Raw genomic sequence first — 14160 nt, 5'->3', positions numbered from 1 at the left:
AACTTGTTATTTAATTAAACAGAATCTACAAAATTGGAATGTATGAGGCCTTGTAACTTGTCGTTCTGCATATATATTTATTTAAATAGCTAGCTGGAACTTTCTCTTTCTCCCCCCCCCCCAACCCCTTAGAAGTGCTGAGTAATAGCATCCTTGGCAAGGGATCTTAGACTTACATATTGGTCTGTCGCTGCAGGATACTTCTTCAGCCAGATGACTCCTTGCAAATCCTGGAGCCTGTCGAAGCAGACGTCGGATTCTATACCTGCAATGCAACGAATGCGTTGGGATCTGACTCCGTTTCCATTGCTGTCACGTTAGCAGGTAATATGTTCCTAGCAGTCATGACAGAAATGCTTCCTTTTTCCTCTTCCGCTTTTGAAAAGTTAAGCCCAAATGTGGAGCAGGCCAGGGTCCGAGGTGCAAAGCCCTTGAAGATATTGTAACGTTTCTACTCAGAGCAACAGCAGCTGAAATAGTTTAGCAATGCCTTTGCACCCAGCAAAAAATTAGACCTTCATCAAAAATTCAGTATTCCTTTGCAACCCAGAGAAAAATTAAAAAACGAAGCCAAAAAAGAGAAGAGGCTAAACCCGAGTAGGACGATTGCTAAAACGAGTAAGCAGATAATACAACAGCTTTTCTTTCTGACAGGGTTGTTTTCTATCACTCATGTGCATTCAGTGACATTAAAGCCTCGGTAAAATGTACCACAAGGTTTCAGGTGTGTGGGTATCTTTAAAAAAAAAGGTCACCTTCCCCTGATATACAGCATGATGCTTTTCTTGTTTGGGTGTAATGCTAAACCATAGTTCACATTCCACGCAGCAAACCTGATCCCTGCGCCTCCCCAGCTGCAAGGAGGGGGTCAGAAGGAACTGCTTCCATGTAAACTAACAGCAGTTTGTTGTTTTATTTGATGGAAACTGTGGTTAGGGCTATAGAGAGAGGCTTGGAGGGCTGCATTTGGCCCCTGGTCTGAGGTTTCCCAACCCAGGTTTCGTGTTATGTCCAAATTCATCCCCCCTTTCTCTCTCTCTCTCTCTCTCTCTCTCTCTCTCTCTCTCTCTCTCTCTGCATGCTTCATGCCTACTTTTGGAATATTTCCATTGCAAATCAGTACAGTTGTGTCTCCTTGAAAAACTAATGCAATTAGGAGAATGTAGACTCTTTAAAAAATTCGCGGTAATATAAAACACTGGAATAATTAATCTGTTATGGAACTCTCCTATCAACAATGGAACGGTATCAAGAATGGATTTAACATGGGAGTTTTCAGGCTTAGCATTTTGTGATGCGACATAACAATCCGTTCCGCAGAGAGCCTTTGCAGCCAGTTATGCTTCTGATGGGCAAGTTTCAAAGGCTAAAAGTATAGAATACAGTTTTGGAAGGCAGCCTCTTCATTCAAGTCACAGTTTTCATGCAGCGCAGGCTAATCAATCACTGTCTCCCGAAAAAGCGAGGAGAGGGGAATACATGAAACAGATAGATACGCCTTTGGGTTTTCAGCAGCCAGCAATCATTTTTCTAATAAAATGCTCCATGTCTTGATTTCATTTTCTCATGCAAACAAATTAGCAAATGCAAGGCCCTCTGGGTCATATTTTCAAGAGACAGTGCTACTTGAAGGAAGTCTCTGAATAGCCTCATCCGTCAAGCAGGAGTTGAAGGTGCCCAGTCAACTCAGCTGCTAGAAATCTGGACACCAAGTTTGAGATAATGAAAATGCAATTAACCAAAAGAAGAAGAAGGGAAAATAAACCACACACATTTTCTTTCAAAAGTGGAGGCCAGAACTTTTCTGCGGAGGAAGTGGGTAAGCCTTGTGCAGTCTAAATGAAACACTCGGCCTCTTTGATTAATTTAGCACATGAGGGCCCAGAGAGAAAATGTGGTTCCATTTTTGGAGTCGTTTGCTACTTTTTATGGGCTGAGCAGCTGACAGATATTTAATCTAACGAAGAGATTGTGGAAGAAGAAGAAGAAGAAGAAGAAGAAGAAGAAGAAGAAGAAACCACCAGGAAAAATTAAAAGGCCAACTGTCATTTGAGGTCTCTCTTTCCTCCTCCTTGATTTAGGAGCACCCTGTAAAACATCAGAACTTGGTGAACTTTCCATGACTGAATGGAACATGTTTGTGCTTGGATATGCTGCTCTACATTGATGTCTCAGGGACACTAGAGCCCCTATACAAAAGGTGCCACTGAAAGTGAAGCTGCACAGCATCAGGGCTTCGTGGCACCCTCTCAAAATACGTAGATTAGCTTGCTGCCTATTCCACGAGTCCATTTCAGCTGTCAGGGCAGTTTATGGATTTTAATTCACGGCAGCGGAATCTGCGGAGAGGCAGGAGGACAGGAACAAAACCAGATTTCAACCATTTTGGTTGCCGCCGCCAACTAAAGCACCCATAATTCTTCCTCCTTCTCCTCCCTCTTCCACCCATCCTTTCTTAGCCAGCTTTCCCCCTCTTAGTGCCACTGTTGATTTATAGCTGGATTAATTCATAGGCCTTGTAGGCTCCTGTTTTGGGCCCAAGCCCATGGAATCACACGACGGCATCCATTCTGTCTTCTGCTGGCCCATGAACAATCCCACTTCTGGGAGATAAGCATGCAGCCGGCCAGCACTGAGAATCTCTCTCACACATTAATGCCTTCGGAAGTGGGCTGGCCCCAATACAAGAAGATAACGTAAGCTAGATGGAGTCTCACTTGGGCTGGGGCGTTTTGAGCTCTTCCCTCCCTCCCTCCCTCCCCAGCAGTATAGAACGTTTTCTGTGGTTCATCGAAGTCGGTCTACTTTAGGTTAACCCTTCGATGCACAAGTTAATTTCTCCAGCTTCTGGGGCCACACCCTAGAGACATGCAAATAAAGGCACAAGGAGAATGAAACTTAACATTATGGAGGAAGCCCTGAATGTGTATACAGATGCTGGATGGGTACACTCTTGAGACATCAGGATTGTGGCTATAGTCAAGAAAACATCAGCTTCGGTTACATTTTCGTTTATTGTTGCAACTGGCTTTATATTTGTCTAGTTTGCTCTCCTGTTCAAGAGGATTTTTGACATTAATCTTAGAGAATAAAGACTTAAGTAGGATTTGACATGTGAATGAGCAGTTATCATGCTCCAGTTTCCACACCACCATATTGTTTTCAGTCATATAAGAGCTGCCAACATTCTCGGGGGTGTTTCACCATGCCAGGGTCTACTGGTTCCATTTTATTTTATTTCATTTCATTTCGTCTTTTGCTGTCCCCAAAATTATCTCTATGCATCCTCCATTTGTGTATATGCTCTCCTCTCTCCAAATTGTATGCTTCGAATTGTTTCCAAAATAGTGCTGCATTTGCACACCTGTATCCATGCACATAGCTGTCAGATGGGGAATGTGGGGGAAAGAGATGACTTTGAGATGAAGTTTGCAAGTACATAAGGTTGTGCATGATCAGGAACAATTCCTTCCAAAAGAGGAACGGTCTAGTCTGAGTACTTTGTACAAAGCAGGTTAAAACATTTTACATACCAAGACCCCATGACCCCACAGTTCCCTAGGGGAAATGAATAACCACAGAGGACAAAAGTATTTTGGGTTTTTGGCTTGAATATGGCCACAACTTTATTGGTAGAGAATGGTTTGGGGTAGGCATTGGGTAAAACCATTGCTATTCCACTCCAGCCCATCTTCTGGGAGTGCATCTAAGGGTAAACCACAACAGGCCACAATTTAACAACTCCTGGGAGTGAGCCCAAGCATCCCCATTTGCTAGTTGGGCCTTCTGCCAGGGGAACGCCCCGTCCAAGGGCTGATGGCATTGGCCAATAGGCAGCAGCCAAGCGATACAGCCTGCCATTTGTCGGATCACTTGTGGGTCCAGGGCCTGGCCGCAACACCGCCCACCATTGAGGGTGAGCGGACTTAAGGGAGAGAAAAAATTGAAGAAGAAAGTGAAAGTTTGTAAGATGAAAGATATAGCAGAACATCTGAAGGCTTGCGACTCTTTAAAAAGGTATAGGTAAAGGACCCCTGACAGTTAACTCCAGTCACGAACGACTCTGGGGTTGTGGTGCTCATCTCGCTTCACTGGCCGAGGGAGCCGACATTTATCCGCAGACTGTTTTTCCGAGTCATGTGGTGAAACCAGAGCAGCGCACAGAAACGCCCTTTACCTTCCTGCCGGAGCGGTACCTATTTATCTACTTGCACTTTTTGGGGTGCTTTCGAACTGCTAGGTGGGCAGGAGCTGGGACCGAGCAACGGGAGCTCACCCCGTCGTGGGGATTTGAACCGCCGACCTTCCGATCGGCAAGCCCAAGAGGCTCAGTGGTTTAGACCACAGCTTTAGCATCATACTAAATTTTGCAGGATGGGGGAAGAAGGAAATGAGAGACCTAATCGAGGGCTGTCAGTGACAGCCGGGAGACAAATACAGACTGTGCCAATTCCTTGCGCTATTTTCAGGAAGTGTAGCAGTGCCCATATTTTGCTTCTTCCCTTATCTATTTAGTAATCTGTGATCCCTTCTACTTACAGGGAAGCCATTAATAAAGACATCAAGAGCCACCCTGGTCAACAAGGAGTTGCCTGCTGTCACTGTTGATATTGGGAGCACCGTGAAAACCATCCTGGGCGCAAATGTGACCATCAACTGCCAGGTTGCAGGTGCGAGGTTTCTGCTCTCTGTGTCCTCCCTCCTCTGGCTCCTCTACTCTGCCCCACCCCTCCATTTCTCCCCTGTCCAGCCCCACTGTTTCTCATATCTGCTTCAGTTATTCCTCCTGCTTCTTTCACCTCTCCCACTCTCAGCCCCTCCATCTCTCACCTGCTTTTTAGCCTTTTTCCCTCACCTCGTTTTCTTGTCCTTCCTGCTTCATCTGTTTCTCCTGTCTTGTCATTTGAGTTTAACAGAACGAGGTGGTCCAGAACTGGGTTATATGTGAGAGCTGTTCGGCAGTGGGATTTGCTGCCAAGGAGTGTGGTGGAGTCTCCTTCTTTGGAGGTCTTTAAGCAGAGGCTTGACAACCATCTGTCAGGAATGCTTTGATGGTGTTTCCTGCTTGGCAGGGGGTTGGACTGGATGGCCCTTGTGGTCTCTTCCAACTCTCTGATTCTATGATGTGTGCATTTACCATTCCTCATTCTTCCCCATTCTCCTCCCTTCCATGCAACTTTCTGTTTTGCAGGGGATATGGGTTGTCGCTTAAGGGCGGGCTTCTCTCTCTCTCAGATTTTGTTTATACTTCTCCAAACTGTGAGATTCCCCCAAACGTACAGGTATTGCCTTGTTGCTCAGTGGCTCTGTTTGGCTGCAAAGCTGTCATCGCTGCTGGGACTGAGTTCGGCATTAGAAGGAGTGATGTAGCGCACAGCTGCTGCTGCTGCAACCCAGAAAGCCGTGTGTGCAGTCGAATCCCATGGCTAAGGACGGATGGCAAAGAACCACACGCTCTGTGGTTATTTCGCCAGCAGTCTGAAATTCTTGGCTGCTCTTGCGGTACTTACTCGCTGGAGCGCAGCCAGTGCGTGTAGATTAATTGGATAACAAACAACAAGTGCGAACAACATCCATTCCCATTCATGAGTAAAGGAGAATAATTGGCAAGTCAATGAGTGGAAGAAAATAACCAGGACACTTGATTATCCTCTTGGGCGGCAGGAGAGGCAGATGGAGCTTAAGTCGTACTCAGTAGCTGCCTCACGGTGCTCACACCTAGCTACAAGGTGATATGAGAGCCTTTGGGATTAAGGAGGAGAAAGAAATCTAAGTGCTGGGCTGGACATGCTGCAGTTCATTACTGTAATCCAGTGTTTCCCAAACTTGGGGTCTCCTGCTGTTTTGGACAACAATTCCCATCATCCCTAGCTGGCCAGACCAGCGGTCAAGGATGTTGGGAATTGTAGTCTGAAAGACAGGTTTGGGGAAACACTGCTGTAATCAAATGGACTGGCTGGCCTAGGACAGGTGTGGACTTGAAATAGCCAATAGATTAATAGCAACAGTGTCCAGAATATCACCAGTAAGGAAAGGAACAGCTCAGACCACTAGCTGGAAAGGATCATTTAGTGCAGAAGTGGACAGTCATATGGACTCAAGGCCACACGTAGCCATTGGCCTCATTTCATGTGGGCAGCAAGTAATAATTTAAGAAGGCAGAAGTTTACATTTCAACCTATATACTTAAGTATATATTATATACTTAATTTTACATTTATTTACATAATTTATTGTAAGTGTTTACTCAAACCCTGCTAGCGAGTTCATTTCTTTATATTGCTTCTGTACGTACCTCATAAATGGTTCCCAATCTTTTTAAAAAGTCTCTTTGTCTCTTAAGTCTTTCAGTTAATGGTGCCATCTGCATTAGAAGCTTAAGGGCCACGTAGCCAACTGGAACAGGGAATATATTCAAAATGGCACAGGTGGAAATGGCTCACTGTGTCATGTGAGCCAAAATCTAGGGGCCGAGGTCCCTTCAGCTCACCCCTGATAAAATATTTGAGGGGGCTTGCCTCCCCCCAAAAAGTTGATGGACACTGCCATTCAGGTGGTGTATGTGCAACACATCATGTGATCAGTTATGCCGGGTGGGGCTTACCTTGCCCCCTCCCCCAATATTTTATTCAAGTTGGCACCCCTGAGAGCAACTGGGCTAAATAAAGTGGGACGGAGGCAGAGCGTATGGGGGCCGTCATGTTCACTTGCTGTGCCTGTGAAGATCTTATATTCTTGATGTATCGTGTTGAGTATATAGTATTATGAACTGAAGAAGCTATTGCAAAACCTGCTTATCATCCAGAGTACAGGTCTTCTGATCTACTGTACTACGGTGAGGAGGTGTCCGTCTGCATCCGCTACTCACGCATAACCCCTGCCTCTACATATGGCTATGTGAAGAATCCTTTCCTGTGACCATTCCCATTTACGTGACTTTGCATTTCTAATAGTCCTTGATTTTTTTAAAAAAAAAAATCTGCAGGAAATTTTGCGTGTTTGCACTGCGCTGTGACATTATCATTTTATACATTATTGGCAGAGTTGTGCCATTAGTTGACTGTGTGTCTATAAGTATCTCCAGGCTTTGACATGCACGTTGCACTTTAGTGCGTTTAATCAAGTGAAATTGTTCTTTATATTTGCAAGCCAGGTTGGTGTTTTGGTCTTGGTGTATCGTAACAGGAAACGGTGGTCAGCAGAAACACAATGACCACATCTGCACGGTCAGCGTGATGCTGTGCTTTGCCTTCTGCTGCTTCTATGAGAGGAAGGAGCTAAAGATAATTGGGTGGGGGAATGGGTGGCCCATGCATTCGAAACATGGCGTTGGCCCCTCCACTGATGCACATCCTATTGTCTGTGCTGGGCTCCTCCTCATGCACAGATGGTGAGAGTGTGCAGTGGTGTCAGGGGGACTACTTCTGAGTAGACATGGCTAGGATCGCACTGCATGGAGGTCTGGCCCTGGGCACTGCCTCAGATGGGAACCTGATGGGGAGCCCAATGGAAGCTGCTCTGAGCTCTCAAGAAGAAGAAAGAGCTAAAAGTATAGCACATAATGGTGCGGCGGAACAGTGCTTAGGAAATGATATTTTTCTACTTCAGGAGTAATACAGCCCCTTGAAGGATAGTCCTTGTTTTTTAAAAAAAAAAAATTACTTCCACCTGTGCCATTTTGAATATATTCCCTGTTCTGGTTGGCTACGTGGCCCTTAATCTTCTCACTCTGAAGACTGCATGGCTTTTTATTAATCTCTCTCTCTCCCTCTCTCTTTAATGTCTTCTCCCTTTTCTAAGCCTTATTTCCATCAAGCACTGCAGGTGACAGATGCACAACGCAGTAAAGCAAAACACAAAACTAAGATTCGGGAAATGCTCTTGCTCCCCCTGCTGCTGCTGTGATTGAATAGCGACTCTGTCGGCCTCTCTGCCCCTGTGTCCTAAGTTGCACGTCTTGAAGTTTTTGCCAGATCGCCATGTTCTCGGTTTCATTGCCTACTTCTTTGGAATAAGGCTCATGTAAGAAGCATAGGAAGCTGTCTGCAGACAAACGCCGGCTCCCTCGGCCTATAGAGCGAGATGAGCGTCGCAACCCCAGAGTCGGACACGACTGGACCTGATGGTCAGGGGTCCCTTTACCTTTTTAAGAAGGATAGGGAAAGCTTAGGGGCTGCTCACTGCCATTTCTTCTCCGTCTCTCTCTCTCTCTGCTTTCCCATGGCATTTACTCCATGCAGGTGGGACATTTGGTTTCGATTCTTCTCTGTTCACCTTGAAGGCAGCAGCGGGTAACTCTTTTGTGCAGGTGATCAAAGTTATAGAAGCACTGAGCTATATTCCGTTCTGTTCTGAACACAGCTGCAGGTTGCAGCAGGAACACTTTGCATCCAAATCCTTAAGCCCTTACTTTTATCCAAATAAAATTCCCCTTTGTTGTTTTGCAGAACCATGGATCAGAGTCATGATTTTAGGATTTGGTTTCACGTGAGCCCAGGCAACACGCCAGCTCCAGAAAAGAAATGTGGATGTGGCAATTTGGTTTTCGTTCACCACCTGAAACTTGTACAGCCATTGGGATTGAGATTAGAAGTGTCTTTTACAGAATAGGATGTATCTGACTAGGGTAGCATTAGACTGAAGTATTGGATAATTGTCCATGCCTGCCTGAACTCTGATCTTGGAGAAGATTCTGCAAATGTGCTCTTGATTCCGTCTCTCCATTACGTTATCACTCCCTCTAATATTGAACTTGGGTTGGTGGCGCCAATGACTTTATATGCAAAATGTCTTCATGGAGAATCAAGGGGGAGATCTCTGTATGTTTGGAGGTACCCCCAAGATTTGCAGAATGTTGAATCCCTGGCAACTCCTGGCAGGGCTTGTCTAAAAGCCCAGAGTGAGTGTAGAAAAACCATGGTCTGGCTTAGAATAAGGGCGTTTCCAATGTCATTATGTCCACATAGTCATTAGTCTGGATTACTGCAATGGGGACATGGGGGCAACCCTTGAAGACAGTCAGTTTAACCAACTGATATCAATGGATATATTTTAATGCTTAAAAATCAAGATGATGTTGAAATGAATTATTTCTTTGGATAGCCATGTTTTGAAATGATTTAGGATTTAGACCAGGCATCCCCAACCTCGGCCCTCCAGATGTTTTGGGACAACAATTCCCATCATCCCTGACCACTGGTCCTGCTAGCTAGGGATCATGGGAGTTGTAGGCCAAAAACATCTGGAGGGCCAAGTTTGAGGAAGCCTGCATTAAACTCTTCATTTTAATTTGCATGTTTTCGCATACTTTATTTTACTGATTTGTTAAATACTGATTTGTATTTAACCTTCTTTTAAATACAATGTGAACTGTGCTGTGATCCTGATCACTGCAGGATAATGTGTACATAGAATGAATGAATGAATGAATGACTTTTATTCTTCTCAGAACAAGTTAATGTGTGTGAGATAGACTTGGATTTTGGCAATAATAATAATAATAATAATAATAATAATAACCAACATATGTAACATCAGCTTTTCTCAACAACAACTTTGCAGAGTGTACAGAATGCAGATTCTCTCTCTCAGGATTTTATTTTAATATATTCTCTTTAACAGGTGTGCCTGAAGCAGAACTCACCTGGTTCAGGAATAAAATCAAGCTGGCCCCTGGCCATTATCTGCAGGATGGGTCACTACAGATTGAAAATGTTTCTCTCTCAGATCAAGGCTTATACTCCTGCAGGGCAGCCAACATTCGTGGGCAGATTACTGAAAGCACTCAGCTTCTTGTTCTGGGTAAGATTATATTTACACTGTCATTTAAAGAGCTAACATTTCTTGCTAAGATTTCTTCACATGTATTTCAGAGAGAAACACCAAGTATTGCTATAATAGAAAAGTGAGGGGTGCAGGGCCAAACCAGTTGTGATATTCGAAGTCGCCTTCTCCTTCTTTTATTTGGCGATCCCTCATAGTTGCGTGAGATTGTCTTCCATAAACACGGTTTTAAAAATGAGTCTGTAAATGACTGTGGAGGCTAATTCTGGATCCACATGTCCTTCCACAGTGGGGACATGGGTTTCCGGGCAGGAGTTGGTCACAGTGAGGGTTTGCCAAGCATGCCTTCCTCTTAGCACATTTCTCCCTTGCATCCTGAGTTCGAGTGTCTTCAAAGTCCATGATACCTTTGATAAAGGCTGTTCTCCAATTGGAGCCCTTGCAGGCTAGTGTTTCCCAGTTATTGGTGTTTATACTACATTTTTTTAGACTTACCTTGAGTCAGTCTTTGAACCTCTTTTGCTGACCACCAGCATTTTTAAGTTGGGAGTAGAGTAGTTGCTTTGGAAGAACAGGTGTTTTAAATAGGCAGATGGTGTCAGCTGACATTGGGGGCATAATAACAGGAAGAGGACAGGCATGGAGAGAGGAATGCAATATATGGGTGGTGTCAATGGGGAATTCCCTCGCAATGCAAACAGAGGCAGACACGTATTTAACATCTTGTGTAGTTTGGACCTCAGTAGGGTTATGAGAGAGGAGCTGTCAAGGTTTTGACTTCCAGAAGCTAGACAGTGCACAGAAACAGTCTCAAAATTTAGCGTTAGGTGTGCAATTGTTAAATACCTACTTGGTGATAGGTTGGATTCATGTTGTAAATAAGGCCTTTGGAATATTGTTGCAGCCCTTTTCCATAGGAAATATTGAGGTGGAGAGCAGCATTGGTTTAATGTTATATGTGAAACATAAAACACAGCGAGTTTCTAAAGGTGTTAAGCACTTGATGGCTTAAGTGCCTCTGGTCACAGGGCTGACCTAATACTTTTTGCTGCCTGACATGAAGGACAGGCCCTCCAAGTGCCCCTGTTTTCCAGGGACTGTTCCGTATTTACAGGGTATGTAAGGACACACCACAATTTGGGGGGTAGGAAAGGACGCACCACAATTCCATGTATCAAAGCCAGACAGGCTGGTAATTGAATCCTAAACAAGTCTGAGGCCAACACCCTCACTTAGGAAGTGCAGAATATGCCATGTGACCATAAGGATGGGTGGAGAAATTCAATTCTGTTCATATTTAAAGGCAAAACTGTCTAAACTGCTTTTTCCAAAACAATACCTTCAAAATTTGCACTCCTGAATTTTGCAATGCAGCTCTACACCCAAGTCATGTGTACTATAGTACATAAACTAGGGTAAGGTGTACCCCAGGATGCATATACAGTATTGGTGAAAATGACCTTTAAGAAGGCATTGCATCGGGGAATGTTGCCTTGACATAGGCTAAATTTCTTTCAAAATTGTGTATATTAGGAGAAAGCCAAACTAAAACGCTGGTGAATTTTCAAGATTCTCTTCTAAGAAAAGAAAAAAGGAAAGGAAATAGATGTGGAAATGCGGAGGACTGAATTAAATACCTTTTTTGAAATTACAAACTGAGAGAAGCCGATATTGACAGATTTGTCCATCTCTCTGTGGTGCACACACAGCTCTCTCTCTCTCTCTCTCTTGCAACACCTCACCACTGCCTCCTGCCCTCCGACATCTGCTGCCTGAGGTGACCATTGCACTCTGCCTAACGGTAGAGCCAGACCTGAAAGGGACCAGCGCCCTCCCTTTCTTGCGCTTCAGACCACATGTGATTTCTCCTCAGGAGGACCTTTGACTTGTGGCCTGTGTGCTGGTTCTACGCATTACGTGGCTGCAGCCATCATAGTTAAAATGCCTTGTGTATTAGATATATGTATGCCAGCGTTACAAATTTCTTCACTTAAAAATGAAAGGTGACTGACTTGGTAAGCTTGCTATGCTTGTTGTTGTTGTTGTTTAGTCATTTAGTCGTGTCCGACTCTTCATGACTCCATAGACCAGAGCAGTTTTGTCAGACTCATGTTGGTAGCTTCAAGAACACTGTCCAACCATCTCATCCTCTGTCGTCCCCTTCTCCTTGTGCCCTCCATCTTTCCCAACATCAGGGTCTTTTCCAGGGAGTCTTCTCTTCTCATGAGGTGGCCAAAGTACTGGAGCCTCAACTTCAGGTTCTGTCCTTCTAGTGAGCACTCAGGGCTGATTTCTTTAAGAATGGATAGGTTTGATCTTTTTGCAGTTCATGGGACTCTCAAGAGTCTCCTCCAGCACCATAATTCAAAAGCATCAATTCTTCGTCGATCAGTCTTCTTTATGGTCCAGCTCTCACTTCCATACATTACTACTGGGAAAACCATAGCTTTAACTATACGGACCTTTGTCAGCAAGGTGATGTCTCTGCTTTTTAAGATGCTGTCTGGGTTTGTCATTGCTTTCCTCCCAAGAAGCAGGGGTCTTTTAATTTCGTGACCGCTGTCACCATCTGCAGTGATCATAGAGCCCAAGAAAGTAAAATATCTCACTTGCTATGCTTAAATGACAGCTGTTGCTATATTATGAAAAGAGAAATGTCGACAAATGCCCTTAAAGGCACGACTTTCCCTGCCTATTTAATGCATCAAACGGTGGGCCTTTTAATTGGGATAAGAATTTCCCAAGGATACACCCAATACCAACCTGTAATGAAATATATTTGCCTCCTTACTGAATCTGAAACGGCACTCCTGAACTCACTTCCACTGAGTTGATACTTGAGAATTTAATATTACACCAGCTTTTCGTGCTGAGGACAGAAACGGGCCCTTCTCCAAGAACAGGCTTCCCTAAATGAAGGCAATATTTTCCTCCTGCTTCTCTATCACAGATTCCTTACTGGAGAATCAAGCCCTGTGGTAAATCACAAAGTGACACGGACCAATTTCACACCTCACTGACAGATGCAAAAACCAAACTCGGCCCTGTATTTTAAAAAGCGCACACAAAACAGGGACTCAGTTCACCGAAGGGTGAAGTTTACTTTGTCTTGTGTTTCACGATAGCAGGCAGTTTGAGTCTAGCTGGGTGATTTGGAATGACGTGGTCAGGCCCAAAGCATGAGTGGAAATGTGTTCCTAGGGCTGATTTATGGCGCTTGCTGATGGATTTTCCTTCCTAATAACACGTTTGTGCCATTTTTACTCCCTGCTGCTTGAGAGCTGAAAGATAGGCTAGGTTGAGCAAATGCTACTGTAGATTTGCTAATGGAGTGTGCACATTCTGGAGAGGCCTGGGCGAATGGATGCTTCTCAACTCATACGAAAGTACCCGTGGCAGACCTCATTTTTCAGGACTCGGTGCTTTGCTTGTTTTTAAACCCCTGCTGACTCAAGCTTCCAGGGCAGAGCGTGCAGGCGGAACTCAGGAATTCCCCTTCTGTCTCTGGCGTCACCTTTAGAAACAGAGACTTCTCAAGCCCTGTTGTTTGTGCAAAGGCTGGTTCACACATTGCATGTACAGTGGCACCTTGGTTCTCAAACTTAATCCGTTCCGGAAGTCCGTTCCAAAACCAAAGCACGCTTTCCCATAGAAAGTAATGCAAAGTGGATCGATTCGTTCCAGACTTTTAAAAACAACCCCTGAAACAGCAATTGAACATGGATTTTACTATATAACGAGACCACTGATCCATAAAATGAAAGCAATAAACAATGTACTGCAGTCACACAGTCAATCAATCAGTAGCTGAACTGGGTTCCGCAGTCACAAAAACAAAAAGAGAGAGAGCTGCAAAATAAATAGCAAAAACAGACAGACCTCAGCATAACACTCAAAACTGAATTGTGGCACCCAAAACAGAAGTGTAACACTCAAAGCGGAGCACGTTCAGCTTCCAAAAAGAGTTTGCAAACCGGAACACTTACTTCCAGGTTTGCAGTGTTTGGGTTGCAAGTTGTTTGAGTACCAAGGCGTTTGAGAACCAAGGGACCACTGTGCTAGCTATACTCGGTGCACTTGGATGTGTGGACTGACTCCACAGACCAATGTTGTGCCTGAACTGATGACAGGCAACACAATCCAAGTGGCCCCTTTGTGCAGGCAAATAACAACTTGAGGCAGAAGTCACTGAATGATGGGTATCTCTTTAATCAACTTAAGGGGACTAATTATAATTTTTTAAAAGCTCTGAATGGGAAAGTTTCTGAATTAAGAGATTCGTCAACCCCTGAAGTCATCTGGAAAACTCCCAGTGTTGCCAGGGTGACTTAGACATGTTTATGCTGGGCAGACGAATCCATGAAGCTTAGGATTCTT

The 14160-nt window shown here is 44.4% G+C and overlaps 1 protein-coding gene across 1 annotated transcript in view; it reads left to right on the top strand.

The window, feature by feature from the left end:
- Positions 1-14160, top strand: part of ADAMTSL1 (ADAMTS like 1) — a 447514-nt gene that overhangs the window by 412287 nt on the left and 21067 nt on the right. Inside the window, exons 21-23 of the mRNA XM_033173001.1 lie at positions 197-324; positions 4542-4670; positions 9622-9801. Of these exons, the coding sequence (XP_033028892.1) occupies positions 197-324; positions 4542-4670; positions 9622-9801 (437 nt within the window). The remainder of the gene's footprint in view (positions 1-196; positions 325-4541; positions 4671-9621; positions 9802-14160) is intronic.

This window comes from Lacerta agilis, chromosome 16, assembly GCF_009819535.1.
Source record: "Lacerta agilis isolate rLacAgi1 chromosome 16, rLacAgi1.pri, whole genome shotgun sequence".
Classification (NCBI taxonomy): Eukaryota; Metazoa; Chordata; class Lepidosauria; order Squamata; family Lacertidae; genus Lacerta; species Lacerta agilis.
This window is presented reverse-complemented; position numbering and strand designations above follow the sequence as displayed.